Source organism: Pan troglodytes, chromosome 12, assembly GCF_028858775.2.
Source record: "Pan troglodytes isolate AG18354 chromosome 12, NHGRI_mPanTro3-v2.0_pri, whole genome shotgun sequence".
NCBI lineage: Eukaryota > Metazoa > Chordata > Mammalia > Primates > Hominidae > Pan > Pan troglodytes.
This window is the reverse complement of record NC_072410.2, coordinates 78,491,986-78,519,924: the sequence shown is the minus strand read 5'-3', so window position 1 is coordinate 78,519,924 and position 27,939 is coordinate 78,491,986. Positions and strand designations below refer to the sequence as shown.

Genomic DNA, 27,939 nt, shown 5'->3' with positions numbered 1-27,939 from the left:
TAGATAAGGAAATGTTCCACAATGCTCATGTTGTTGTTACCAAAACTAAAAAGGGTTAAATTAGATTTCTAAAAGTGTAAGGTGTTAATTCCGTTTATGCATAAAATTGCTTTATAAAGTGTAATTATGCTTGATTCTTTTGTTGTTGTTGTTGTGTTTTAGAAAGGGTGTCTCACTATGTTGCCCGGGCTAGTCTCAAACTCCTGGCCTTAAATGATCCTCCTGTCTCAGCCTCCCAAACTGCGGGGATTACAGGCAGCCACCATGCCCAACTGTTTGATTCTTGAATATCCATGGTGTACTTTAAAATTATTTTTAATTAAAAATTTTTGCTTGAACTGCCCTTATGACATTTATACAAGTATATTCATATAACCAAACACATACAGTATTTCTAATATAAAAGTTTTGGTGGGTTTCATTAAGGAATGAATTAATTTGGCCAATTTGGAAATTGTTTTTCCAGATAACCGGGAATCTAATGAAATACTCATGTTGGTTCCTTGTTCCAAAGCACAACAATCTGTGACAAGTTAATTTATTTTGAAGTCTTCTGAAGACCCAACCTTCACTGCCTTCAAACTTTACTCCCATTGAATTAGGAGGTGAAGGCAGAAGTTATTCAAGGCCACCTGTCTTTTGGGCTGTGTCATGTAGGTTCTGAAAGGCACAAGTCTGAACCGAGCCATGCCTGCCTAGATTCTAACCATAATAACTGAAAAGACTAGAAAGGGTGTGGTCTTGGTTTCTTTCACTTGAGTTGGCAAATTTGGCAAACACTATCAGACAAAATAGCCTACCACCTCCATTGACTTTGTTTTTTAGAGTGAACAGAAAAAGAAAGTTTGAAAAAAATCATTATTCCAAGAACAGTTTCATCTGCTTCTGCTCTTAGAAACTCAGTTAAAGTAATATACCTTTAGAAAAAGTAATGAGAACGTATTTTTAATTGATTGCACATAATCTCATGGTACTAGAGTAGTATATATTATATGCTTTTTTTTTTGAGAGAGAGTCTTGCTCTGTTGCCCAGGCTAGAGTGCAGTGGTGTCATCACGGCTCACTGCAATCTCCACCTCCCAGGCTTAAGCGATCCTTCCACCTTAGCCTCCCGAGTAGCTGGGACCTGGGACTACAGGTGTGTGCCACTAAGCCCAGTTAATTTTTGTGTTTTTTGAAGAGACAAGGTTTTGCCATGATGCCCAGGCTGGTCTGGAACTCTTGGGCTAAAATAGTCTGCTCGCCGAGGCCTCCCGAAGTGCTGGGATTACAGCCATGAGTCACAGTGCCTGGCTTTATGCTTTTTTTTTTTTTTTTTGGAGACAGAGTCTCACTCTGTTGCCCAGGCTGGAGTACAGTGGCTCAATCTCAGCTCACTGCAACCTCCACCTCCCGGGTTCAAGTGATTCTCCTGCCTCAGCCTCCTGAGTAGCTGGTATTACAGGTGCACGCCACCACGCCTGGATAATTTTTGTATATTTGTGTAGAGATGGGGTTTCACCATTTTAGTCAGGCTGGTCTTGAACCCCTCACCTTGTGATCTGCCCTCCTCAGCCTCCCAAAGTGCTGGGATTACAGGCGTGAGCCACCGTGCCCAGCGTATGCTTCCTTTTTAACATAGGTAATTTGTGATGGTGTGGTTAAAAGGGAGGAATAAAATATGTCCTTAAATTAACTATTTTAGCCACTTTATAAAGATTCTGAAACTACTTGCGACTGTATAGCAATCTTATGTCTTTTCTTTTAAAAGTTATCACATGACTACAGTTGGATCTCAGTTGTCCAGTTACAGTCCACCCTGTTGCTGTGCCCTCTGAATAGTTTCTTGTATTAATAGTTGTGGGGCTGGGCGCGGTGGCTCATGCCTATAATCCCAGCACTTTGGGAGGCTGAGGTGGGTGGATCACCCGAGGTCAGAAGTTCAAGACCAGCCTGGTCAACATGGTGAAACCCCATCTCTACTAAATATAAAAAAATTAGCCGGGCCTGGTGGCCGTCACCTGTAATGCCAGCTACTCAGGAGGCTGAGGCAGGAGAATTGCTTGAACCTGGGAGGCGGAGGTTGCAGTGAGCCGAGATCGCGCCATTGTGCTCCAGCCTGGGCAACAAGAGCGAAACTTTGTCTCAAATAGTAATAATAATAATAATTGTTTAGTTTAGTATTTTGGGTATTCTGCCGAATAACAATTTTCAGCTATGTTAAATTCATGGAGTCGTAGCATTGCTCTGAGGCAGTTTAAAAGCTAAGCTGGAAAACATTTGCATATGTGTTTGGGAGGATCCATTGTGGACTTAAGCCAGCTTGGGAATAGACAATCTTGAGTGGGAAATAGTTTAGAAGATTTAATATGTATTGAAGATATCTTCATTTCTCATACTGGAATGGCTGCGGGTAATAATAGTTCACCAGAATTAAAAATACAGAAATGCTTACAGATCTACCCATACTTAGACACCTTGTTTCTTCAAGTTGTGTTTTTAGTAGTTCATTGGAATAAAAATGAATGTGTTAAACATAAACGTTCTGGATGATTAAATAAACTATAATTGCTTGAAGTATTTTGAAGTAAATAATAGTTGATTGTAGAAATACAATTTTTTTTCTTTTTTTTCTTTAATACACAGGGAAGTCGAGATAACATGAGTATTGTACTAGTTTGCTTTTCAAATGCTCCCAAGGTCTCAGATGAAGCGGTGAAAAAAGATTCAGAGTTGGATAAGCACTTGGAATCACGGGTTGAAGGTAAGACAAATGCTTTTTAAAAATATAGACAGGCCAGGCGCGGTAGCTCATGCCTGTAATCCTAGCACTTTTGTCGCCTGGGCGACACACCAAGGCTCTGTCTCAAAAAAAAAAAAATTTAGAGAGGGAAAGTATTCTTTTTGTTTATCAAATGATTATTTTAAAATTTCCTGGTCAGGCGCAGTGGCTCACACCTGTAATCCCAGCACTTTGGGAGGCTGAGGCGGGCAGATCATGAGGTCAGATCGACACCATCCTGGCTACACGGTGAAACCCCGTCTCTGCTAAAAATACAAAAAATTAGCCGGGCATGGTGGCACACACCTGTAGTCCCAGCTACTCGGGAGGCTGAGGCAGGAGCATTGCTTGAATCTGGGAGGTGGAGGTTGCAGTGAGCCGAGATTGCACCACTGCACTCCAGCCTGGGCAACAGAGTGAGACTCCATCTCCAAAAAAAAAAAAAATTCCATAGGACAAGTATTTCAAAACAAGTCCTTGAAAAAACACATCTATCTGTCTAAAATTTACTATCTTGGACCAATTTCTGGGGATTTATTGACAGGGAGAAGACAAATATGTCTGTTTCACCACCAAAGAGAAACATAATTTGAAGGTAGTTGGTTAGAGCTTGCTGGTTTATTTTTTTCTTTCTTTTTCTTTCCCTGCGTACATTCCTAGTAGTAAGTGGAGAATCCAGTGAAATTTCCCCTAACAGTGTCATGAAAACAAGTACTCTTAATTCCACTAATACTAATTCTCCCTTCTCGGGTTAATTATCATTGGAATTCATTACGGTATCCTTTCCCTTTTATTGATAGAGTTAACATTAGTGTTTCAAAAGATTATTTTACATATTTTTTTAAACTTCATTTGGCAATAAATTTTTTTTTTTTTTTTTTGAGATAGGGTCTTGCTCTGTTGACTAGGCTGGAGTACAGTGGCATGATCTCAGCTCACTACAGCCTCAACTCCCTGGGCTCAAGTGATCCTCTCACCTCAGCCTCTCCCAAGTAGCTGGAACTACAGGCACGTGCCACCACAGCTGGCTAGTTTTCTTTATTTTTTGTAAAGATGAGGTCTCACTGTGTTGCCCAGGGTGGTCTCAAACTCCTGGACTCAAGCAGTCCTCCCACATTGGCCTACCAAAGTGCTGGGATTACAGGCATGAGCCAGCACAGCCAGCCTAATAATTTTAAACATACAGAAAAGTTGCAGAAGTATTACAGGAGCTCCCATGTACATGTAGTATCCTTTACCTAGATTCCTTATTTGTTTATGTAACACCACGTTTGGCTTATCTCTATATATACTTTCTGTAACATTCTCATTTTCTCTCTCCCTCCTTCCTTCCTTCCCTCTCCACCTCTCTCTCCTCTTATTCCCCTGCCCCCCATATTACTAACCTTTTTCCTGAGCCAAATCAATTGAAAGTTGCAAATATGATATATCAGTACTACTTAATAAAACGAAGATTACGTGACACTACATAACTGTAGTATATCCATAAAAATTAGGAAATTGACCCAGCACGGTGGCTCCCACCTATAATCCCAGCACTTTGGGAGGCTGAGGTGCACGGCTCACGAGGCCAGGAGTTCGAGACCAGCCTGGCCAACATGGTGAAATCCCATCTGTACTAAAAATACAAAAATTAGTCGGGCGTGGTGGCAGGTGCCTGTAATCCCAGCTACTCCGGAGGCTGAGGCGGGAGAACTGCTTGAACCTGGAAGGTGGAGATTACAGTGAGCCGAGATCATGCCACTGTACTCTAGCCTGGATTACAGAGCAAGACTCCATCTCGGGAAAAAAAAAATTAAGAAATTAACGTTGATACAATATTACTGTGTAATCCACAGATCCCATTTAAATTTCCCTAATTATCCCAGTAATGTCATATGTAGGTCCAGGATGCACTCTAGAGCATGTGTGCTGCATTTAGCTGTCATGCCTCTTTAGTCTCCCTCAATGGAAAAAGTTCCATAGTCTTTTTTATTTCTGTTGACCTTGACATTTTTCAAGAGTACAGGTTTGTGGAATGTGCAGCTTGGGTTGGCTGATGTTTCCTCTTGGTAAGATTTAGGTTATACATTGGCAGGAATACTGTGGAAGTGATTCTAGATTCTTCTCAGTGCATCACAATCAGGGAGGCATGTGATGTTGATTTATAATGTTAACATCTTTTGTGACTTGCTTGGGTTGTTGTCTTTCAGGTTACTTAATTAATAATTATGTTATACCTAATAAGTATTTAATAAATATGTTATACTTATTCATAAGTATTCTATGGGGAGGCACTTTGAGATTGTTAATAACCTATTGCTCATTAAGATTTTAGCAGATAGTTTTAGCATCCATTTGCGATTTTTGCCTGAAGAATGATAGCCAACTGGTGATTTTCTGATTCTGTCTTTTTTTTTTTTTTTTTTTTTGTGATGGAGTTTCACTGTTGTTGCCCAGGCTGTAGTGCAGTGGCGTGATCTTGGCTTACCGCAGCCTCGGCCTCCGGGGTTCAAGTGATTCTCCTGCCTCACCCTTCTGAGTAGCTGGGATTACAGGCATGTGCCACCACACCTGGCCAATTTTGTATGTTTAGTAGAGAGGGGGTTTCTCCATGTTGGTCAGGCTGATCTCGAACTTCCTGACCTCAGGTGATCCGCCCGCCTTGGCCTCCCAAAGTGCTGGGATTACAGGCGTGAATCACCGCGCCTGGTTTAGTCATTCTTTTTATATGTATTAGCATTTTACTGCAAGGAAAAATGTTCTTTTCTGCCTGTTTGTTTATATGAGCACAGACTCACGGATTCCTGTTCTATTCATTGTATTATCACCTGTTTCAGCCAATGAGAGCCTCTTAAAACTTGTTGTAGCATCTTTTTGTCCTGCCTGCAACTATACAGTACTACAGGATTTATTATAGTTTTCTCCCTTTTCATATTTATAACTCTATTCTACAGAAAGAAACCTGTCCTCTACTGTCAACCCAACAAATCTGTCACGGCTAACTCTCATGCATATGCCTTCCTCACTCCAAATTGCCCATCCCAGTTCACCCTATAGCCATCCTAAAGCTATGCTTACTGTGGTTAGGCATGAATATCCCATTCTGGACCAATTTGTGGCCACTATTTCCCCCTCCACTCCCTGAAAGATTTGTTTTGCTTAGCTAAACAAATCCAATCGTGTTGGACAAAATTATTCAGGAACATGAGAAGGGAGAAGCTAGTCTGTTTATCTTTAACATAATTGCTGATATGTTTGAGTTTAAATCTGCCGTCTTTCGTGTTTCATCTATTTTTTTTTATCCTCCATTCTTGCCTTCTTTTAGATGTATTCCAGTTCATCCTAGGATTTGCTTATTAGTTACACGTTCTTTAAAAAATTCCATTTAGTAGGCCAGTCATGGTGGCTCACGCCTGTAATCCCAGCACTTTGGGAGACCAAGGCGGGCAGATCACGAGGTCAGGAGATTGAGACCATCCTGGCTAACACGGTGAAAACCCGTATCTACTAAAAATACAAAAAGAAATTAGCCGGGCGTGGTGGTGGGCGCCTGTAGTCCGAGCTACTCAGGAGGCTGAGGCAGGAGAATGGCGTGAACCTGGGAGGTGGAGCTTGCAGTGAGCCAAGATCCTGCCACTGCACTCCAGGCTGGGCGACAGAGCAAGACTCTGTTTCCAAAAAAAAAAAATTCCATTTAGTAAAAAGGAAGAAATTTAGTGGTTACCCTGAGAAAATGAAAAATTTTCAGTCTTAAGGCCCTTTTCTTTTTTTTTTTTTTCTTTTCCACTTTCAACCCTGAGAAGCTAAGTATCATAATATAACCTTTTGGTTTTATATATGCTGTTTTTAAGATATGAAATTACTTTTTATAAAGTTAGATTGTCAATCTTTTTTCTTTTCTTTGTGGGAGGACTTTGATATCATACCAAGCTCTTCCACTCAAGGTTACATAGTTACCTGTATTTTCTCCTAACACTTTTATGTTTTGATTCTTTTTTTTTTTTTTGGAAAAAATACATTTGAATGATATAACTTACGATGATGGTATAATAGTTTGTTGTATTTGGCCATTTTGTATATAGTATAATAGCTTTGTTGGATTTGGTCATTTTGTATATAGTAGGCCACAGTAATTGGTGAGAGTTTTGAAGTGTGAAGATGTGTGATTTCTAATATGTAATTACAATTAAAAGTATAAAACCAAGAAGAGAGTCTTTTGCAAATTTGGAGAATGGGGATTTATCTTTTCTGTCTCTACAACTATCTAGCTATGCACCCTAAACAATGTGCTTAAAGTTTTTTGTGCACCTACAATTTCCTCAGCCCTAAATTAATCTTGTTTTTAGGTCTCAATGCTTTTGAGTCTCAATGAGTCCTGCTTTGAGGGTGATGAAAACGTGAGAAACATGTAAGAACACATTGAAGATTATGTCAGATGCGGTCATATTCTTATTGATAATATCATTAAGAGGAGCTGTTTTTATAGGAGTTAATATTTAATGATAAATTGTAGTATATTGGGGTTGCAGATTGCTGACTATAGTTTATCAGAAGGTGGGAGGAATTCTCTTAGTTTCCTTCTTCCTCATTCATAAAGAAACTGGGTAGTTTTTATTTTAGGAAGAGCTCTCTAGTTTGGTCAGCTGGCTGTTATGTGAACTTATCCAACTTGCTTAACCCCTCAAGGCGCCAGTTTCTTTATTGGAAACTAAAGATAAAAACACCAACCATAGAGTTTTTTGTTTTTTGAGACAGAGTCTCGCACTGTCACCCAGGCTGGAATGCAGTGGCGCGATCTCGGCTCACTGCAAGCTTAGCTGCCCGGGTTCACACCATTCTTCTGCCTCAGCCTCCCAAGTAGCTGGGACTACAGATGCCCGCCACCACGCCTGGCTAATTTTTTGTATTTTTAGTAGAGATGGGGTTTCACTGTATTAGCTCAATCTCGTGACCTCGTGATCTGCCCGCCTCAGCCTCCCAAAGTGCTGGGATTACAGGCGTGAGCCACTGCGCCCGGCCCCATAGAGTTTTTTTTTTTTCTTAAATAAATTGTTACAAAAAAAGCTTATTGATGACACTTGTTAAAGATGGTAAGGCAGATATTTTTTCGGGGGTGGGGGGGGCATGGCAGTAGATATAGGGACCACTATGATAGAATCTTGCAGTGGCAGAAAGAAATTAAACTCAACTTGGGGTCCCATAAAGATAAGTGGAATTTATAACTAAGGAGCTGAGTGCTTGAAGGGAGTGTCAGTGGATGGAAAATTATTACTAAGAGGAAGCATCAACATAAGGGGTTTCTGGCTAAACTGACTTGATAGCATGGCAGGCCAGGCTAAAATATCCAGAGTGGTCATATATCAAGTGTGTGGGGGTTTTCAGTAAACTGACTGAGCAGGATTCTCATTCAGCCTGGTTTCTACAAGGACAGAGAGGGAGCCTAAAGGTCTGCTAGTCAGAAAGAACTCAAGAGTCTTGCTGAAGGTTTGGTCCAAGCAAAGAGTTTTTGTCAAAATAAATGAGAATTATGTTTGTTAAGCACCTATTATGGTGCCTAGCACGTAAGTCCTCAGCAAACTGTAACTTTATATGAACTCTTAACTTCTGTAATAGCCACATTTTAATTTCTTAAAGGTGTGGTCAATTCAGTTTAACATGAGTTAATAATTTAATATTAATTTTCTTCTGCATAGTTAATAACTTTCTAAAGTATATATTATATAGGAGAGATAACAAATATGTAATATGATCTCTAGGGCCTGTAGCAAATAGTTATTATTAATCAGGAGACAAAATTGTTAGCTAGGCAGCCACTACAAATCAATTTAAGTTGGTACTTAAAATGTAACTTCACAGTAGCTTACACCTATAATCCTTGGGATGCTGAGGCAGAAGGATTGCTTGAGACTAGGAGTTCAAGACCAGCCTCGGCATCATAGAGCTACAAAAAAGTTTTAAAGATTAGCTGAGCATGGTGGTGCACACCTGTAGTTCCAGCTACTTGAAGACTGAAGCAGGAGGATCACTTGAGTCCAGGAGTTTGGTGTTACAGTGAGCTATGATGGCACCACCGCACTCCAGCCTGGGCCACAGAGTAAGAACATGTCTTTAAGAAAAAAAAAAAGTAACTTTTTATTTGTAAAGCAGTGTTCTTCAGGAGCATTGTGTTTCTTCTGGGATTTTAAATCATGTAATATGACATTAAATTTTGTGGTAAATACATTCTGGTGTACTTGGTAAATCTGTGTATGCTTTTAATGATGACTGGTCAGGTGGGAAAGGAATAATATTAAAATAAACAGGGAATAGTAGTTCACCTAAATTGATGAATTATATATTTAATGATTGCTTTCTACATACAGGTTTACTCAGTGTTTATTGAACATGAGTCACTGAGGATATAGCAGAAAAAGAAATCTCATGGAATTTGTATTCTAGTAAAAACCTATTTTTTAATAGAGAAATAAAATTGAGTAAGTAGAGAACAACAAGGAATATTGGTTAGAAATGTCTCTGTGAGGAAGGACGTTTGAGCAGCCCTGCATGGAGAGAGAATATCTGAGGGAAGAACATTCCAGGCAATGAGAACAGCAAAGACTAGGAGGGAATGTTCTTAGTGAGTGCAGCTGGGTTAGAATAAGCCAGTAGAAAACTAGAGGAAAATTAAGAGGTTTGTAGGAGGCGTATCATGTAGCGTCCTGTAGACCAAAGTGAGGACTTTGGACTTTGACTTGTGGGAATTCATTGGAAGATTTTGAGTACAAGAGTGATTTGTTCTTTTTTCCAAAGGATCTCTCTTAGTTGCTGTAAGGAGAAGAGATTGTATAAAAGGGACAAGAGAAGCCAAAATACTGATTAGAAATTATGCATTAATGCATGGTAGTGGTAAATTGGACTAGAGTAGAGGAGTGTAAAAATGTCTGGAGACATTTTTGGTGTCATAGCTGAGGGGGTGCCACTGGCATCTAGTGAATGGAGGCCAGGGATGCTGCTTAATATTCCACAGCACACAGGACAGCCCCCACAACAAAAAAATTGTCTGGTGTAAAATGTCGGTGTTGTTGATGTTGAAAAGCCTTATACTATAAGACACAGATTTAAGGTAGAAAACTTACAGTCCTGCTTTCATGAAGCTTGCAGTCTATGACCCAATAAACATCGTGTATATGGGAGTATATAGCATTATGGTATACAGTACATGTCATGCATATGGGAGTGTATTGCAGTGTACCTACTCAGACTTAGGTCAGAGAAGGATTTGAGAATGTGACATATAAAATTGAAACCTCAAGGATGAAAATAGGCATTCATAGCTGGGCGTGGTGGCTCAGGCCTGTAATCCCAGCATTTTGAGAGGCTGAGGTGGGTGGATCACGAGGTCAGGAATTCAAGACCAGCCTGGCCAACATGGTGAAACCCCATCTCTACTAAAATACAAAAATTAGCTGGGCGTGGTGGCACATGCCTGTAATCCCAGCTACTTGGGAGGCTGAGGCAGGAGAATCGCTTGAACCAGGGAGTCAGAGGTTGCAGTGAGCTGAGATAGTGCCACTGCACTCCAGTGTCTCAAAAAAAAAAAAAAAGGGACATTCACCATACAGAGGGGTTGGATTAGAGTGAAAAGTGTTCCCAAACCAACGAAAAGAGTATGTGAAGATCTAGAAGTAGAAGTCTTTGAATGGATCCTTTGGAGATGAGGGAGGCGGGCAGAGTTGAAAGAGTAGTGGAAGTCAACGTAAGGGTCTTGTGAGGCATGGTAAACAGTTGTTTTGAAAGTAAGGCCTGGGCTGGGTGTGGTGGCTCATGCCTGTAATCCCAGCACTTTGGGAGGCCGAGGTGGGTGGATCACTTGAGGTTGGGAGTTTGAGATCAGCCTGACCAACATGGAGAAACCCCGTCTCTACTAAAAATACAAAATTAGCCAGGCATGGTAGCACATGCCTGTAATCCCAGCTACTCGGGAGGCTGAGGCAGGAGAATTGCTTGAACCCAGGAGGCAGAGGTTGCAGTGAGCCAAGATCACACCATTGCACTCCAGCCTGGGCAACAAGAGTGAAACTCCGTCTCAAAAAAAAAAAAAAAAAAAAAAAAAAGCTGTAGAATGTAACTATTTCAGGTAAGTATCAACTTGTAAAAATGATTTTTAATTTGTCCCCTTTTTCTTATAATTCTTATCTAGCTAAACTTTTATTATCCTTTAGTAATGGCATTCATAACTTTTATATTGTTTTTACTTAATATTAGATCAGAAGTATTTTTCCATATAGCTGTTACTGTATTCATCAAGACACCTATTTCATAATTTTTAGTGATTATAAACCATTTCACTCAATGGCTACACCAAAGTTTTTAACTGTCCTCTTGTTGCTGAACATTTAGTTTGTTCCAGTTTTTGCTTTTTATGAATAATGCTGGAATGAACATACATATGCAAATAACTGTTTTTTCTTTTTTCCCCCTGCATAACAATGTTTCAGTCAATAAGTAGCTTTTTGTATTGCTTTTTAAAAATTTTTTGTGTGTTGATGGTAATTTTTTAAAATATATTTTAAAATAGGTACTACCAAATAGTATCTCTTGTTTCACTTCTTGGTGAGTACTGGCTTATCACATTAATTGAGGAACTTTTTTAAAAAAACCTACAGAGATTATGGAGAAGTCTGGCGAGGAAGGAATGCCTGATCTTGCCCATGTCATGCGCATCTTGTCTGCAGAAAATATCCCAAATTTGCCTCCTGGGGGAGGTCTTGCTGGCAAGTAAGTAGAACAAAAAGCTAATTTTGAGTTTGTTCGTAATTAGTAATTAAATAATTTGGGGTAAGAAAACTTAAATCAGAAGTACATCAATTATCTAGAGGTGAAATGGGTTAGTGTTTCTTATACTAGAGAAGAACTCTTAAAATTTCATCCAAAAACGATTTTTTAAAAGGAATTATCTATCATACTCTTTGAGTATGAAGGTCCTTCTTTCCTTGCTAAGGAGTACAAATGGATTGTGCAAAATCAGATTCTGAGAGTAAAGTGTAGAAGGTATGTTCTTGACAAGTATAGAGTGTAGCAGTTACTTTTTTAGTGTGGTCAGGATGAAATATTGAGATATTCACAAGCTTAAAATTCTGTGTAATTTAATAAAACTAAAGCATTTTTTTTTTTTTTAGGCGTAATGTTATTGAAGCTGTTTATAGTAGACTGAATCCACATAGAGAAAGTGATGGGGTAAGTTTTATTTTATTTCATAAGCATTTGAAGTAATTTCACGATATAAATACTAAATATGAATACATTCACATTAACGAAGTCTATAATAAATTATAGTCTGTAGTAAATTACTACTGCTTTTCATTTTAAAGTGTCAGTTAAAGTTTAAGAAAACGTATTGAAGGTAGAGATAAAATTTTGTTTTGTAGATAGTTTTGTTGTCACTTTCTGGGCATCAAATGACCTTTTTTGTTTGGGCTGTCTTTATTTCTTCTCTATATGTCTGCTTTTCCTTCTTCTCCTTTAAACCTTAATTTTGAGGCAAGAATGCTCTTTTAAATATCTCAATTTCTCCTCCAGCAGGCTGCTGCCATCACCAGAAGTTAGTGATAGTGAGTGAGTTGTTATTTTAATAACTAGACCTTTCAGTACCCCTGTATGCCCACTTGGAATACCCAAGGATAGTTTTTTTCTAATATTATTGTTGTATTATGGGTATATGAGTGTTGAGCTGAGATAACCATTTCTGTTGTACCTTGCTGTACTTCATCAGAGCAAGACTCTATACCCTTACCTTTTATTTTGCTTTTCTTCGAAATGTCAGTGAGCTGCCAGCTGCCCCTCTATATTGTTTTGTTTTGTTTTAGTACTATTACCAGGAGACAGAAGTGTCCTTTTTTTTTTTTAAAATCCAAGTTAGTTCAAATAAGTATTTTTCTCTTGGGTTTTCAAGTTTTTATGTCTAAAAATAAATTATTTAATTTTTAATATATATGCTTCAAAGCTTTAAGGGAACCAAACTTAGAAATGAAACTGATTGGTAGGAAGAGCCCACCTCCAGTCTCCAGCTCCTCTTGGCAGATTGAGAGAGAGAGTATCCATTGGCTAGAAATCATATGTCATCTCAATTGCATTATTTGCTAGGATTCATTGTTGCACAGCAATATAATATGATTTCTTTTCCTTAACAGTAAAAGTTATCCTGGCAAAAAGGAAAATTTAACAATTAATATAATTTTAGTGAGTCATATAAAAGTGATGCTATATATTGCTAATTATAATTTATATCTTGGTCTAGAGCAGTGATTCTGAGTCTTTTTTTGTGGCAGGTTCCTCAAAGTATTAAGAATTGTACCCAAGGCCGGGCACGGTGGCTCATGCCTGTAATCCCAGCAGTTTGGGAGGCCGAGGCGGGCGGATCACCTGAGGTTGGGAGTTTGAGACCAGCCTGACCAACATGGAGAAACCCCGTCTCTACTAAACATACAAAATTAACTGGGCATGGTGGCGCATGTCTGTAATCCCAGCTACTCGGGAGGCTGAGGCAGGAGAATCGCTTGAACCCGGGAGGTGGAGGTTGTGGTGAGCCGAGATCATGCCATTGCACTCCACCCTGGGCAACAAGAGCAAAACTCCGTCTCAAAAAAAAAAAAAAAAAAAAGAATTGACCCAAAGCTGAGAAAATTAATTTAAAAATCCAAATATTTTATGTGATCCATCAGAGAACCCTCAAAGAAATGAGTATAGGATGTTGACATGACTAAAAGGATGGTGGTAATTTGGAAGGTTGAGAGAAGAGAATCTTACCTCTTCAGCTAGATTATAGATTCTTCAGGGCATCCACTACCTTGATTAGAGGAAATAAGCCCTCAGAAGACAGTTATTGATTCATTATTAGCCATAGAAGTACTCCCATTTCCTCAGGTGTTTCAAAGTGTCAACCCTCATGTGTAATCTTTAAAAATACATATATATATACCTTGCTGGATTTTGGGGTCCTTCATAGTCTATTTTTACTCCAAACATGGTTTTCTGTTTAACATATACCAAGGATAACTTTTAAATTTTTTAAAAAGAAAAAATGATTACACATAGTAGCTACATAAACAGGGAATAAATAGGCAACGTAACTATGAAACTGGGGGGAAATGCTCAATATATAAACCTTACCTTAAATAGATTATTATTTGGCTATAGAAATGGGATATATGTACTTAATTACCTTTATACATAAATGTTCTATCAACATCAGCAGATCAAACACTGACAGTGTGTCGTATAGTGGATTCACAGAGGGAGAAGACTAGAAAACGTAAGACATGACCCCACCTGTGTGTCTAGTGCAGCTTACACTGTAGTTATAAACACACCTTAAATGATCAAAATATTTCGTATAGCTTGGTAACAAATAAATGACAAAATCCAGAATGTGACCATTGCCATGTGACTTGGACAGTGATTGCTGTAAAAGTTCAGCTACTTAAGCAGGGGGAAAGTCAGCTTCTTAGAGAAAAGATAGTATTTGAAGAATGATTTGAATGGTAGAAATGACATGAGGATGATGACCTTTCAAGTGGACTAGAGAGGCAGGGACAAAGTATAAGATATCTTCAAAAGAAAGGACATCTTTTTTGGCTAAAGCAGAGAACTGTTGTGGTGAAAAATAAGAATTTAGGTTGCAGAGGTACTTGCTAAGAGAGCAGCCTTTTGAACATCATTTTAGGGTAATGGACCACCTTATGTTTAGAGCATAAGAATGATAGATTCAAAAAAATATCTGTGGTATTTTAATCTGTTAGAAACATTTACCGTATTAGATTAAAGAGATGCAGGCAGTCAGGTAGTTGAGAAATAATTACAGAGACCAAATGGTAACTGTAAACTTATTATCATTACATAGATATGTGGATTAAAGGAACTTTCCTTGTTTACTGTGAAAACTGACTTTACAGCCTAGAATTTTAAATGGGGAAATATTATATGCCTTTCACAATAATCACTAACTTAGAAAAATGTTGAACTATAATTGCAAGTAGCAGAAATGTGCTGAAAAATACCGCAGAAGGAGAAAGAATGAAGAAAATACAGACGTGATTAAATTCTGAGCTCTTAACTTGACCCACTGTAGCAAAAAGCTAGCCGCAAAGGTGCTCCATAAATGCTTCTTAACAGTGTGGATGATGTCGCCAGGAGCTGGATGTTAACTTGCGGGGTGGGAAAGATGAAAGTATGCTAGAATTACAGAAGAGGAGAAAGTTGGAAGGTATTATAAAAATTAAGTTTTTTTAAATAACAAAAATTATTTTTGTTTAGATATTTAAACAAAGAATTCTAGCCAGAGTTAAATCAGAGGGTTTTTTTAGACTCCTGAATGTCTGCTTTATGTCGGAGAGAATTGTTCTGTTGTAAATGATTACAAGTAGTACCACTAGAAATAGGGATTCATTCATTTTTCTTATAATTAAGACAAATCTTTTAAATAAATATTTTTCAGAAAGTAGAGTTGAGTATAAGTCATAAATTAAGTAATTTTAATATATATTCAGAAAGGTTACTATTTAGGGGAAACTTCTTAAGTTCTTTACTAAATTTGTTATTTAGTATGCGTTCCATACTAAACTAACTTTTTAGAATGTGTTCCATCTTCTTACCACAAACAATATTGATATTTTCCCAACTTTTAAAATACAAATTTGTAACAAAGAGTTTAGCAGGGATTCTTAGTCTAGGGATTCACGAATCCCCAGAAATCTTTTGGAAAATTTCCAGAAAAAGCAAAACTACATTTTGCTGTAAGTTGTCTTTATATTAGACAGGGCTCTGGGATCACACTTCTTCCCTTTTTCTAAATTGCTAGTTTGTGTTTTATAATTAGAATATAAATTCTGTGAGATCTGGGACTTGATCTGATTCATTTATGTCTATAGTCCAAGCACAATCCTGGCATACGGTGAAAGCTCAGTAAATATTTTTTGAATAGGAAATATTTGTATTTATTCATTTCTAGTAATTTGCTTAAGGCTGTCCTTAAGTCATATATTTAAAAATTAATATGAGGTTACTAATTGGTATGAAAGTCTGTATTTATAGAGTTTTATACTTTCATGCAAAAAGTTCTTCCCTTGAAAAAGACTCATAATGCTTTTGAATTAGTATGCCACTGATCAAGTAGTTGCATAAGTTGGTAATTTTCCAAGGGTAAAGTTGAGCCGGGGGGTGACCTGTATTTACCCAGCTCCTACTTGTGCCAGGCCCCTTATTTATACATACACAGAGTCATAGGTAATCTCAGCACCCTTCTTTTACACATGAGACTTACAGAGATGAGGTAGTTTGCACAGGTCACAAAGCTAAATAAATCACGCAGCCAGAATTTGAATTAGTCTGACTCCTGTTCTCTTTACATTATTCCATGTGGCCTCTTTAAGGTAGAGATTATGTATGTCTGTACCCCACCTCTGTCTACCATGCAGGAAAAATCATTTCCCATTCTTTTGTAAATATCATGTTTATCAGTCTTAAGATACTCTATTTTATTGATTGAGACAGGGTCTCATTCTTTGTCCCAGGCTGGAGTGCTATGGCACCATCATGGCTCTCTGTACCCTCAACCTCCCAGGCTCAAGCGATCCTCCCAGCTCAGCCTCCTGAGTAGCTGGGATTACAGGCACACAGCACCACACTCGGCTAATTTTTTGTATTTTTTGTAGGGATAGGGTCTCGCTTCATTGCCAGGGCTAGTCTTGAACTCCTGGGCTCAAGTTATCTTCCTACCTCAGCCTCCCAAAGTTCTGGGATTACAGACATGAGCCACTGCATCCAACCACAAGATAATCTGTTTTTAATGGTAAATATTTTATAAAGTTGTTGAAAGGAATGAGTTAAGCCCAATTCCTTGTCAGTTATTTTTCACTTAAATACACATATTTATCTTAATCCAAAAATGGTTTAAGGCATTTTGATCTTAGAGAAGGGAAGGAAAAACAGGACAGATTAGTCTCTTTTTGAGCCCAAAAGAATCTCTGTATTGTTTTCAGATTATTAAATTTTGCATGCATTTTTCTGTTTTACTTCAAACAGATAAATGCAATACCCATAGCTGCTTTTACATTTTTATATCACAGTTTTTAGAACTATGTGAATATTAGTTTTTTCATATTTACTTTTTATTCACTTGTCAAAGCATTGCTATGGAGAAGACCTATACTGTTTGAAAATGCAGGCCGGGCGCGGTGGCTCATGCCTGTAGTGCCAGCACTTTGGGAGGGCGAGGCAGGAGGATCACGAGGTCAGGAGATCAAGACCATCCTGGCTAACACGGTGAAACCCCGTCTCTACTAAAAATACAAAAAAAACAAAACTAGCCAGGCGTGGTGGTGGGCGCCTGTAGTCTCAGCTACTCGGGAGGTTGGGGCAGGAGAATGGTGTGAACCTGGGAGGTGGAGCTTGCGGTGAGCCAAGATTGCACCACTGCACTCCAGCCTGGGCAACAGAGTGGGACTCTGTCTAAAAAAAAAAAAAAAAAAAAGAGAGAGAGAAAATGCACTAACATTAGTCACTATGTTTTTAAGGTATGATTGACATAACACTTAACTTTGCTATGTGGTCTTGACCATTCAAATGACACTGTCTAAAATTATTCATTAAATTTGACATGATTCTTCAAGTAACATGTAATTTATTAGAGTCTTCGTTAGTCATCAATTGTATCACATTTTGTCATATTCGAGAATTTTTAGTTTAAAAATTTTTTTGTCTGACAAGCAGCACATAGGACTTCACAAGAAACATTTTTACTAGTGTTTACTTTTTCTCTACTGTTATAAGTAGTCATTTTAAGAATTTTGGTTATGGGCCAGGCACAGTGGCTCACGCCTGTAATCCCAACACTTTGGGAGGCCGAGGTGGGCGGATCACAAGGTCAGGAGATTGAGACCATCCTGGCTAACATGGTCATACCCTGCCTTTACTAAAAATACAAAAAATTAGCCGGGCGTGGTGGCGGGCGCCTGTAGTCCCAGCTACTCGGGAGGCTGAGGCAGGAGAATGGCGTGAACCCAGGAGGCAGAGCTTTCACTGAGCTGAAATCGTGCCACTGCACTCCAGCCTGGGTGACAGAGCAAGACTCTGTCTCCAAAAAAAAAAAAAAAAAAAAAAAGAATTTTGGTTATGAGAGCTGTGTTTCAAAAGATAAATATTGCTGCAAATAAATATTAGCTGGTTAAATTTTATTTTTTTAAATGTGCTTAGTTCCCTTCCTTCCCCCTCCTATTACTACTCTCTGCTTGATTTATCTAATTTCTATGTCTTATTTGGTGTAAGTTAGTATTTTCATCATGAGAGATTCGACTTTTAAGCTATGTTAGTCTAGCTGATAGTAAAAGCTTAAAAACTAGGGTGGATGGGAGATGTCCTGAATTCTCATCTCAGTAATTGCCTTCAATTTACTTTACAGAATAATTGTAAACATCCCAGCTGATATGATAGTTTAATCAACATAACTAGTGTTCTATAGTTTTATTAATTTTACTATATTAAGGAAATATAAACTTCAATATGAAATAACCTGTGGTGTTCTATGATAATTTCACCAATATTTCTTTAGTAAGAGTCTTACTTGTATGAGGTACTTCCTATGCAAAAAAGGTCACTCGCCATAATGTATTCAACAGAGCGCAAAGATAGACATTGATGTTAATTATACCTGTGCACAAATCAGAGCCCTGCCATTTACTAAGATTGTCACCGTGACAAATAACTTAAATCTCTCCGAGCTTTAGTTTCATCACTTATAAAAATGATAACTGGAGTCCTTACTTTGTAGGGTACCTGTGAGGATTCAGTAAGATTATGTATATAAAGTTCTTAGCACAAATATTATTTTTCCTTCCCTAGATGGTAGGAGGACATAGAATGGAATATGAAATTGTCTTTACTCTAAAAGAGTTTGCAGTCTAAGTGGAGAGTCTTGTGAACCGTTGCAAGGTAGAGTTAATTGCTATAATAGATGTGTAAAAATAGGTGTGCTATATCAACTGTACGAGTTCAGATAAAGAAAGTGCAGGAACCTAGATAATAGGTTTCTCTTCTAATATTAAGGAAAGCCCATGAGAGAGTTACATAACAGTGTTTGGAAAAATCAAATATAATGGCTGGGGAAGAGGTTTCAGTCCTCTATTGTCTATCCAGAGTGATGAGAAAATGTAATTTGCCATAAGATAAAATGACTTTTAAGTGTGGTCATTAGCTAAAGTTCTTCTCAATTTAGTGATTCTGTAATGTCAGCCATTGCAAATCCGTGTCTACTTGATTTATTGGTTTGGTTTTCTTTTGCTTTTTATTTTTTTATTTTTCATTTTTTGAGACAGAGTCTCACCCTGTCACCGAGGCTGTAATGCAGTGGTGCAATCTCGGCTCACTGTAACCTCTGCCTTCCAGGTTCAAGCGATTCTCCTGCCTCACCCTCCCAAGTAGCTGGGACTACAGGCATGCACCACCACGCCTGGCTAATTTTTCTATTTTTAGTTGAGATGGGTTTCACCATGTTGATCAGGCTAGTCTCGAACTCCTGAACTAAAGTGATCCACCTACCTCGGCCTCCAAAAGTACTGGGATTACAGGCATGAGCCACCGTGCCTGGCTATGGTTTGGTTTTAGTATGTCTTTTTTTTTCTTTTTTTTTTTGAGACAGAGTCTTGCTCTGTCGCCCAGGCTGGAGTGCAGTGGTGCCATCTCAGCTCACTGCAAGCTCCGTCTCCCAGGTTCACGCCATTCTCCTGCCTCAGCCTCCTAAGTAGCTGGGACGACAGGTGCCCGCCACCACGCCCAGCTAACTTTTTGTATTTTTAGTAGAGACAGGGTTTCACTGTATTAGCCAGGATGGTCTCGATTTCTTGACCTCGTGATCTGCCTGCCTCAGCCTCCCAAAGTGCTGGGATTACAGACCTGAGCCACTGCGCCCGACCTAGTATATCTTTTAAAAAGCAACTTCTCTTCCCCAACTGTCACTACTATAGCAATTCACAGAAATACAGGTGATTAATAATGTAAGTGTCAGTTGGAAAGCGAGAGGTACTTTATCTGTTGAACTTGCCAAAATTGACCCAAATACGACAAATGGAACAACCTTTCATCAAACCTTATTAATAAGTCCACCTCCAAATAGAGTCATGCCATTTAGTCTATATCAGTGATTCTCAACCCTGGCTGTATATCAGAATTACCTGTCAGGCTTTAAAAGAACAACTCAAATCCACTGAATCTGTGTATTTTGAAATGGAACTTTGGCATGTGTGCAATTTTAAAAGCTCCACAGGTAATTCCAATGTGGAGCAAGGGTTGATAATCACTTTATATGTAAATCTTTGAAGCAGATTTTGTTTTAATGTCCTGTAATTTTTTTTTAATAAAATGGTAGGTTTTTATCTTTTTTTTTTTTTTTTTGGTTTGGGGGTTTTCGGGGGGAGAGGGTTGTAGGCCCTGCATTAAAAGGTCTTTGTGATATACCATAAAGTAGAAAATTTCCTCTTAAAGACTGACAAGGTTTATCATTAGAGTATACTTATCACATGTTGTTCCATCTCAACCCTTCCTGAATAGATTAAAATGGGAAACTTTTTATTTATTTATTTATGAATGAATGAATGAATGACAGGGTCTTCCTCCATTGCCCAGGCTGGAGTGTAGAGGCATGAACATGGCTTACTGTAATCTCAACCTCCTGGGCTCAAGTGATCCTCCCACCTTAGCTTCCCAAGTAGCTGGGACCAGAGGTGTGTGCTGCCACACCTAATTTTTAAAATTTTTGTTTTGTAGAGACGGGGTCTCCCCGTGTTGCTCGGGCTGGTCTCAAACTCCTGGGCTCAAGTGATCCTTTCACCTTGGCCTCCCAAAGTGCTGGGATTACAGGCATGAGCCACCAGCCCTGGATGAGAAACTTTATTTAGGGAAACATGTTTTAAGTCCACATAATAAATTTTGCAATTAAATGACAACTAATATGCTTGTTGTGGAAAATTGGAAAATTCAAAGAAAATAAAGTATCTAGAACTCCCTACCCATTATCATTATATTGCTGTATTTCCTTTCTTTCCAGGTATTTTTACATATGCTAACATGAACAGATACACAGACGTATATGTACCCAAAAATCATGGGCCATACACAGTATCATCTTTTTTTTTTTTTTGGAGATGGAGTCTTGCTCTGTCGCCTAGGCTGGAGTGCAGTGGGTGTGATCTTGGCTCACTGCAACCTCCACCTCCCGAGTTCAAGCAATTCTCCTGCCTCAGCCTCCCGAGTTGCTGAGATTACTGGTGCACACACACCATACCTGGCTAATTTTTGTATTTTTAGTAGAGATGGGGTTTCACCATGTTGGCCAGGCTGATCTCGAACTCCTGACCTCAGGTGATCCACCCATCTCAGCCTCCCAAAGTGCTGCGATTACAGGCATGAGCTACCATGCCCGGCCCAGTAACATCCATTTTTTGCCATGAGGATACTTCCCCGCCCCATCCCCACCACCACCCCGTCTGAGGCAGGAAAACAAGCACTTTTTTTTTTCTTTTTCTTTTCTTTTTTTTTTTTTTTTTTTGAGATAGAGTCTCACTTTGTCACCCAGGCTGGAGTGCAGTGGTGCGATCTCGGGTCACTGCAACCTCCGCCCTCCGAGTTCAAGCGATTCTCCTGCCTCAGCCTCCTGGAGTAGCTGGGATTGCAGGCACCTGCCACTGCGTGCTGCTAATTTTTTGTATTTTTAGTAGAGATAGGGTTTCACCATCTTGGCCAGGCTGGTCTTGAATTCCTGACCTCGTGATCCACCCGCTTGAGCCTAACAAGCCCCTTTTTTTTTTTTTTTTTTTTTTAAAGAGGGTCTCACTCTGTCGTTCAGACTGGTGTTCATTGGTACGGTCATGGGTCACTGAAGCCTCAACCTCCTCGACTTAGCTCAACCTCTCACCTCAGTTCCCCAAGTAGTTGGGACTATGGGCGTGTTCCTTTTAAACATTTTTTGTAGAGATAGGGTCTCATTGTGTTTCCCAGGCTGGCCTAGAACTCCTGACCTCAAGCAATCCTCCTACCCCTGTCTCCCAAAGTGGTGAAATTGCAGACATGAGTCACTGCTCCTGGCCAATGAGGGCAACTTTTTAAAAAATAACATTCATCTGCTCTCATTTTTCTAATAAAACATTGCCATTTATTATATGGCTTTATTAGTGTTATCTGTGTTGCAAAAGTATATGTAATAGTCACTAAAGATGGTTAAGAGTTTGTGTCACATCAACTGTATCAATAACCTGTTTTGTATTTCATTTTCCCAATATTTTAAGATGAAAACTTCCAAATGTATTTAAAAAGGGGATATGATATATTGGAACAGCTGTATATTGTCTGTCTAGATTCAACAACTGTTAACATTTTGCCATAGTTGCTTTATTTTTCTTTCTATATCTACTGTTTTTTTTTTCTTTCTTTGACTGAACCCTTTGAGAGAAAATTGCAGACATCATATTTTACCTGTAAACATTTAAGCATGCAGCTCTTAAGAATGAAGATATTTTTCAGCCAGACACGGTAGCTCACACCTGTAATCCCAGCACTTTGGGAGGCCGAAGCAGGCAGATCACCTGAGGTTGGGAGTTCGAGACCAGCCTGACCAACATGGAGAAACCCTGTCTCTACTAAAAATACAAAATTAGCCGGGCGTGGTGGCACATGCCTGTAATCCCAGCTACTACTCGGGAGGCTGAGGCAGGAGAATCGCTTAAATCCTCGAGGTGGAGGTTGCGGTGAGCCGAGATCATGCCATTGCCCTCCAGCCTGGGCAACAAGAGTGAAACTCCATCCCAAAAAAAAAAAAAGAATGAAGACATTTTTCTATATAACCATAATACCATTATTATACCTAAGAAAATTCATTTTTTTAAATTTATTTTTAATTTTTGTGGGTACACTGTAGGTATATAAAATAATAAATTGTATAATATCAAATATCAAGTTTAAATTTCCCTAGTTGTCACTAGAATGACTATTATAATTGTTATTTTGAATCCCAGTCTAATCAAGTTTATCAATCAAGCACATTAAACAAGTCTTTAATCAGTCAAGCCCCTCACCTGTTTTTTTCCCCTTGAAACTGACTTTGAAGAATCTGAGCCAGTTTTTTACAATACGTCCTGCATTCTGAATTCATATGATTGTTTTCTCATGTGTGCTCTTAACTTGATCCTCTATTCCCTTTTTTCCTGTAAACTGGGAATTAGCATTATTAGATTCATTCTAAACATTTTTTGGCACGAATACAGGACATGACTGTACTTTATAATGCATCATATCAAGAGGCACATAATGTGAAGATATCTTTATTTTAGTCTGTCGGCTTAACTGTCATCAGCTTGGATGATTAGAGCTTGTTCTGTACAGTATTAAGTAGTTACTATTGTAGAAACCTGTAGATTTTCCAAAATTCACTAAAATATGAAAGGATTGAGTAGTTTATTATTCATACTGAGAATACTTAATTTATTTTTATCTAGAGATGTTTTTATCAAAATAAGAGCAAAAAGTAAATACAATTTTTATCCATGAAAACTCTGAAATCTTTCAAAAATCTGTTTGAATCTATATAGTTTTATGTTTTGTATTTCCTACTTATTTAGCAGAAATGATGAAGAAACTGTTCTGATGGCCTGCTTTTCTGTCCTTTTCCTACTGCTTTAAACATTGATTTTCTTTTGTACTAAATCATATAGCCAAATATTGTTTAAGTAAGTCAGTTTTAGGAAATGCTTGTGTTGCTGTTGAATTATAAAGGCTGAGTAAATTTCAGATTAAACTTTAAATGACTGTGAAATAAGACATAAACTAGTTAATGGTAATTTGCTTAAAATGACTTGAGATTATAATTGGAAGTTTTTATTATTTGATACAGGTAAGAATCGATATTTAATAAAATGTTCTCATGCTTAGACTATATTACTTTTTGGTAGAGAAATTAGTATCTTGCTGTAATGTGTTATGAAATACATGTGATATCCTAGTTTGTCTACTGACACTGGGGTCTTGAATCTTAAAAAAAGGCCTCCGATGAAGCAGAGGAAAGTGGATCACAGGGAAAATTGGTGGAAGCTCTCAGGCAAATGAGAATTAATCATAGGGGAAACTACCGACAACTTCTGGAGGAGATGCTGACTAGTTACAGGCTAGCTAAAGTAGAGGGAGAAGAAAGCCCTGCTGAACCAGCTGCCACAGCTACTTCTTCGAACAGTGATGCTGGAAACCCAGTGACAATGCAGGAAAGCCATACTGAATCAGAAAGTGGTCTTGCTGAATTAGACAGCTCTAATGAAGATGCAGGGACAAAGATGAGTGGTGAAAAAATATGACTTTCCTTTTTGGTAATATTTTTGTGATCTTTGATGGTTTTTAACCTAGGAAGTGTAATGTATGCATTTATATAACCGTTTTGTTATTTGAATCTTGGAAAACTAGTTTTATTATATTCAGATAGCCTTGTTTTTTAAAAAGGCCTTTGCATACACCTTTATGAGATAGTGTAAAATTGACTATTTATAGTACTCTGGATTTAATGAAATTATATGTCATTTCACATTGTATGCCAGAAATTAGGCTATCAATTATGAATTAAAGTCAGTAGTTAAATTAATACTAGATAGATTTAGAAATTTTGATTAGAGAGATTATGCTATATTATGGAAAAACTTGTTAATGTAGAATTATACTGCTTCATATTATTTTACCTATTAGTACACTCATAGTTAGCTTTGTAATAAATTTATGTTTTCTTTAATAATTTTAGTTCTTCAAAGAATGGCTGATGCTGGCCTGTAATTTTTCTTTCAAGGATGATAATTTGTGTGTTGTTTGATTTGTTTATATTTTACATCTCTGTAGTTTTATTTTTAGAAGTTGTGAGATATTGGATGTGTGGCTATTTTTCCTTTCTCTGTATTCTTTATGAAACATAACTTTTGAAAAACCTATGTATTATTCATACAGCTTTGGTTTGTATATTCTGTATAGCCTAACTACACACATCAAAATGTATGTCAACCAAGTGTTTAGAATGAAATTATAAGTGTTTAAGTCCAAATAAAGCATGTGATGTGGAATAATCTATGCATGTTGTACTTATTTTTGAATTAATTTTTTAAAAACAACCAAGTTTGGTATATTGGAAGAATACCCATTAGAAATTCATTTGTATTTATATAACATTTAGAACACTTTTGGCTTACCTTTTTTCATTAACAAAAAGGAAAAGTTTAATATTAAAATATATGTGTTGCATACTTAAATCTATTCTTTTTCTTATCCATCTTTTGTGGTACAAAATATTAATCTTTGGACATTATGGGCACACATAGACATGTGAGAAAATTGCCACAGTGAGCATTTTAAAGATTGCAGAATTGTCCATTTTGTTACAAATTTTTATTAGTTATTAATAAATTGAATAATTATGGGCTATTTTTAAAATAGTGGCAGATGAGAGTTTTTGTTTAAAGGGATTTTTAAATTATAGATTTGTCACATAGGGAAAAATATTTTTTAAAAATTATTTTATGACTGTAGAACATTAACTTTTCGTCTTTACGTTTATATTTATATCATGTGTCTAAAGTTGCTTTAAGTTACCATAAATTGAAACTTCGGAATCTTTGGATGTTATAGCTGATGTTTTGATGTATTTTTCCAATGCCAGAATATTTTTAAGTGCTTTGAGAAAGGAAGGCATTTGATGGAGAGGGGAGGAAAATAACCCAACCCAGTTATCTATCTATATTAGATACACGTGTACACACACAATATGCAATACACAACATCTCTCTGTAAAAGTACCCTTTTCAGACAAAGAAAGGAAGGTAATTTGTTCATCAATTTTGTTTTCTTTTGAAATTCAATCCAATCTGGAAGTGGTATAGGTAAATAATAATATTCTTCCTTTTCTCTTCCTGTAGGGTGCTGGAGATCTAGAAGACCCATGGTAGCCTTAAAAACCTTCTAAAATGCTTTTGATTCTGAAAATTGGGGGAAAAAACTTTTAATCACAATTTTCTTCAATACAAGGGGAAAATATTCTTGCGGATTCCCAACGTTTTGTGATATGAGCAGAAAATCATTAGCATTTCCCATCATTTGTTCATATTTGTGTTTTCTGACAGTTGCCACTTGTAGCATTGCCTGTACTACAGTATTTTTTGCCAACCTCAGGCATACTCGTTACATCTGTATTGAACTTTTGGCCCTAGAAACCAGTGGAGTTATTTCACCACAAATCAACAATGTGCCTGAGGTGCATGGGAAATATAGTTAGCTATACTCTGAAAATACATTATGTTTTTTTTTCTTTAAACAAAACACACAACATGTAAGCATGTAAGAGTAAAGAATTGTATGATATGTTCCTTTTTTCAGTTCACCAAGTTGGAAGCCTTTTGCAGCTCTGTGGCTTGGAATTTCATTTGAGCAATTTCTATAGGATATGTATTTATTATTGATTGTTATTTAATTTTTTTCCAATTTTACCTGTATTACCAAACTGGGTTCTCCAATAATGTCCAAATTGTAATGTTGCCTTGCTTCAAGATAAAGTGTATTTGGGAATAATATTATAAACCCTTACAAATTTTATGCATGTATCTACTGCATCCTTCAACTCTCACTAGAAAATCTTTTGAAACCAAATGGATTAATTTATGGCTATTTATAATTTGCTTTGACATCTTACTGTTGGAAATTTTTTAAAGATGAGATTTGCCTTTATAATGTAAATTGTGATTTTTGTTTTACATGCGGGTTTCTATAGTTTTAATTTTTTCAGCTTTTAAGATACGAGTTTTGTGTAATTTGGTATTTTTAATCATTTATGTTATTTTAAAAGCTCAGAATATCACATTGAAATTACTATAAATACATTTAAAATTATCTATTTTAGATCTAAGGAAATACTACAGAGATATTTTCATGGGTTCAGTAACTTTTCATTTTATAACATTGGGCACGGTACAGAGTGATTGTCACATAAGGTACTTGAAGATTTATTAGTTTAATTCTATTTTTACAGTAACCTTGAATTCTTCTGAGTTTTGCATGTATTAAATTCAATTAATGCTGAACATGAAGAATAAAGTATTTATCTGAAAGAAGTTTCTGGGTTAGGAGAAGTAATGAATGTATCCATTTGTACATGGTTTACATGTTGTGGATGCTTTGTGAACATTTTCCTGTATGTTTAAATAGTGTTTCAGCAGGATGTAATTGCCCTTGTGTGTAGTTAAAATGAGTCATCATCTGGTCCTATGTGAAATGGAATTCATGGTATTTTCTGTAACGTTTTCCTGAAGCTGTTTCTGGAGAGCCACACATTTAAATACAGACAGCTTTCCTGATCATTTGATTTATTGTGCACCTGATTTTTGGTCTAAAAGGAATTATTGCCACAATATATTTTATTTATTCTTTAGATTTTAGCCTTGTAAGTTAAAGTGCTTTATATGATGATGTGAAAAGCTGTTTGTCCCTTTACTGGGTTTGGGGGGTTGTTAAAAGATAGGGAATGAAGAATGCAAAATGGTTTATCGTTCAAACTGTCCACTCTGATCCAACCCTGTACTGATAGTACTTCCCAGTATGATATTGTGATGTTTCATACAATGCAGTGAACATAACCAACTTGTTACCTAAATAAAGAATTGATAAAAACAGTGTGACATATTACTATTTGGTATGATTCAGTTTTTAATGTTATTTTAAACTTCTTATATGGTTGGCATATTTCTGAAAATTTAATTCCAAAGAGGAATTAACCAAACTGTACAGGACAATATTAACCCCTTCTGTACTCCAGAAATATTTATACTCCTTTTAAAAAAACCTGCCTTTGGCCGGGTGCATTGGCTCACGCCTGTAATCCCAGCACTTTGGGAGGCCAAGGCGGGTGGATCACGAGGTCAAGAGATCGTGACCATCCTGGCCAACACGGTGAAACCCTGCCTCTACTAAAAATACAAAGATTAGCTGGGCATGGTGGTGCTTGCCTGTAATCCCACCTGCTTGGGAGGCTGAGGCAGAAGAATTGCTTGAACCCAGGAGGCGGAGGTTGCAGTGAGCTAAGATCGCGCCACTGCACTCCAGCCTGGCGACAGAGCGAGACTCCGTCTCAAAAAAAAAAACCTTTCCGGCAGGGGGCAGGG

At 37.6% G+C, this 27,939-nt stretch overlaps 1 protein-coding gene across 6 annotated transcripts in view; it reads left to right on the top strand.

The window, feature by feature from the left end:
* The window catches only part of PPM1B (protein phosphatase, Mg2+/Mn2+ dependent 1B), an 84,322-nt gene that overhangs the window by 43,627 nt on the left and 12,756 nt on the right, over positions 1–27,939 (top strand). Inside the window, exons 3-7 of one of the 6 annotated variants that reach the window (XR_010149545.1) lie at positions 2,626–2,743; positions 7,090–7,151; positions 11,389–11,500; positions 11,902–11,959; positions 25,705–27,463. Coding sequence is in view for 4 of the 6 variants with exons in the window: in XM_525747.6 (XP_525747.1) it covers positions 2,626–2,743; positions 11,389–11,500; positions 11,902–11,959; positions 23,803–24,108 (594 nt within the window). In the remaining 2 variants the exon portion in view is untranslated. Of the gene's footprint in view, positions 1–2,625; positions 2,744–7,089; positions 7,152–11,388; positions 11,501–11,901; positions 11,960–18,616; positions 18,707–23,802; positions 27,464–27,939 lie in introns of those variants that run through there. The other 5 variants (XR_010149544.1, XM_063789899.1, XM_001144167.5 and 2 more) reach the window with 5 other exon arrangements.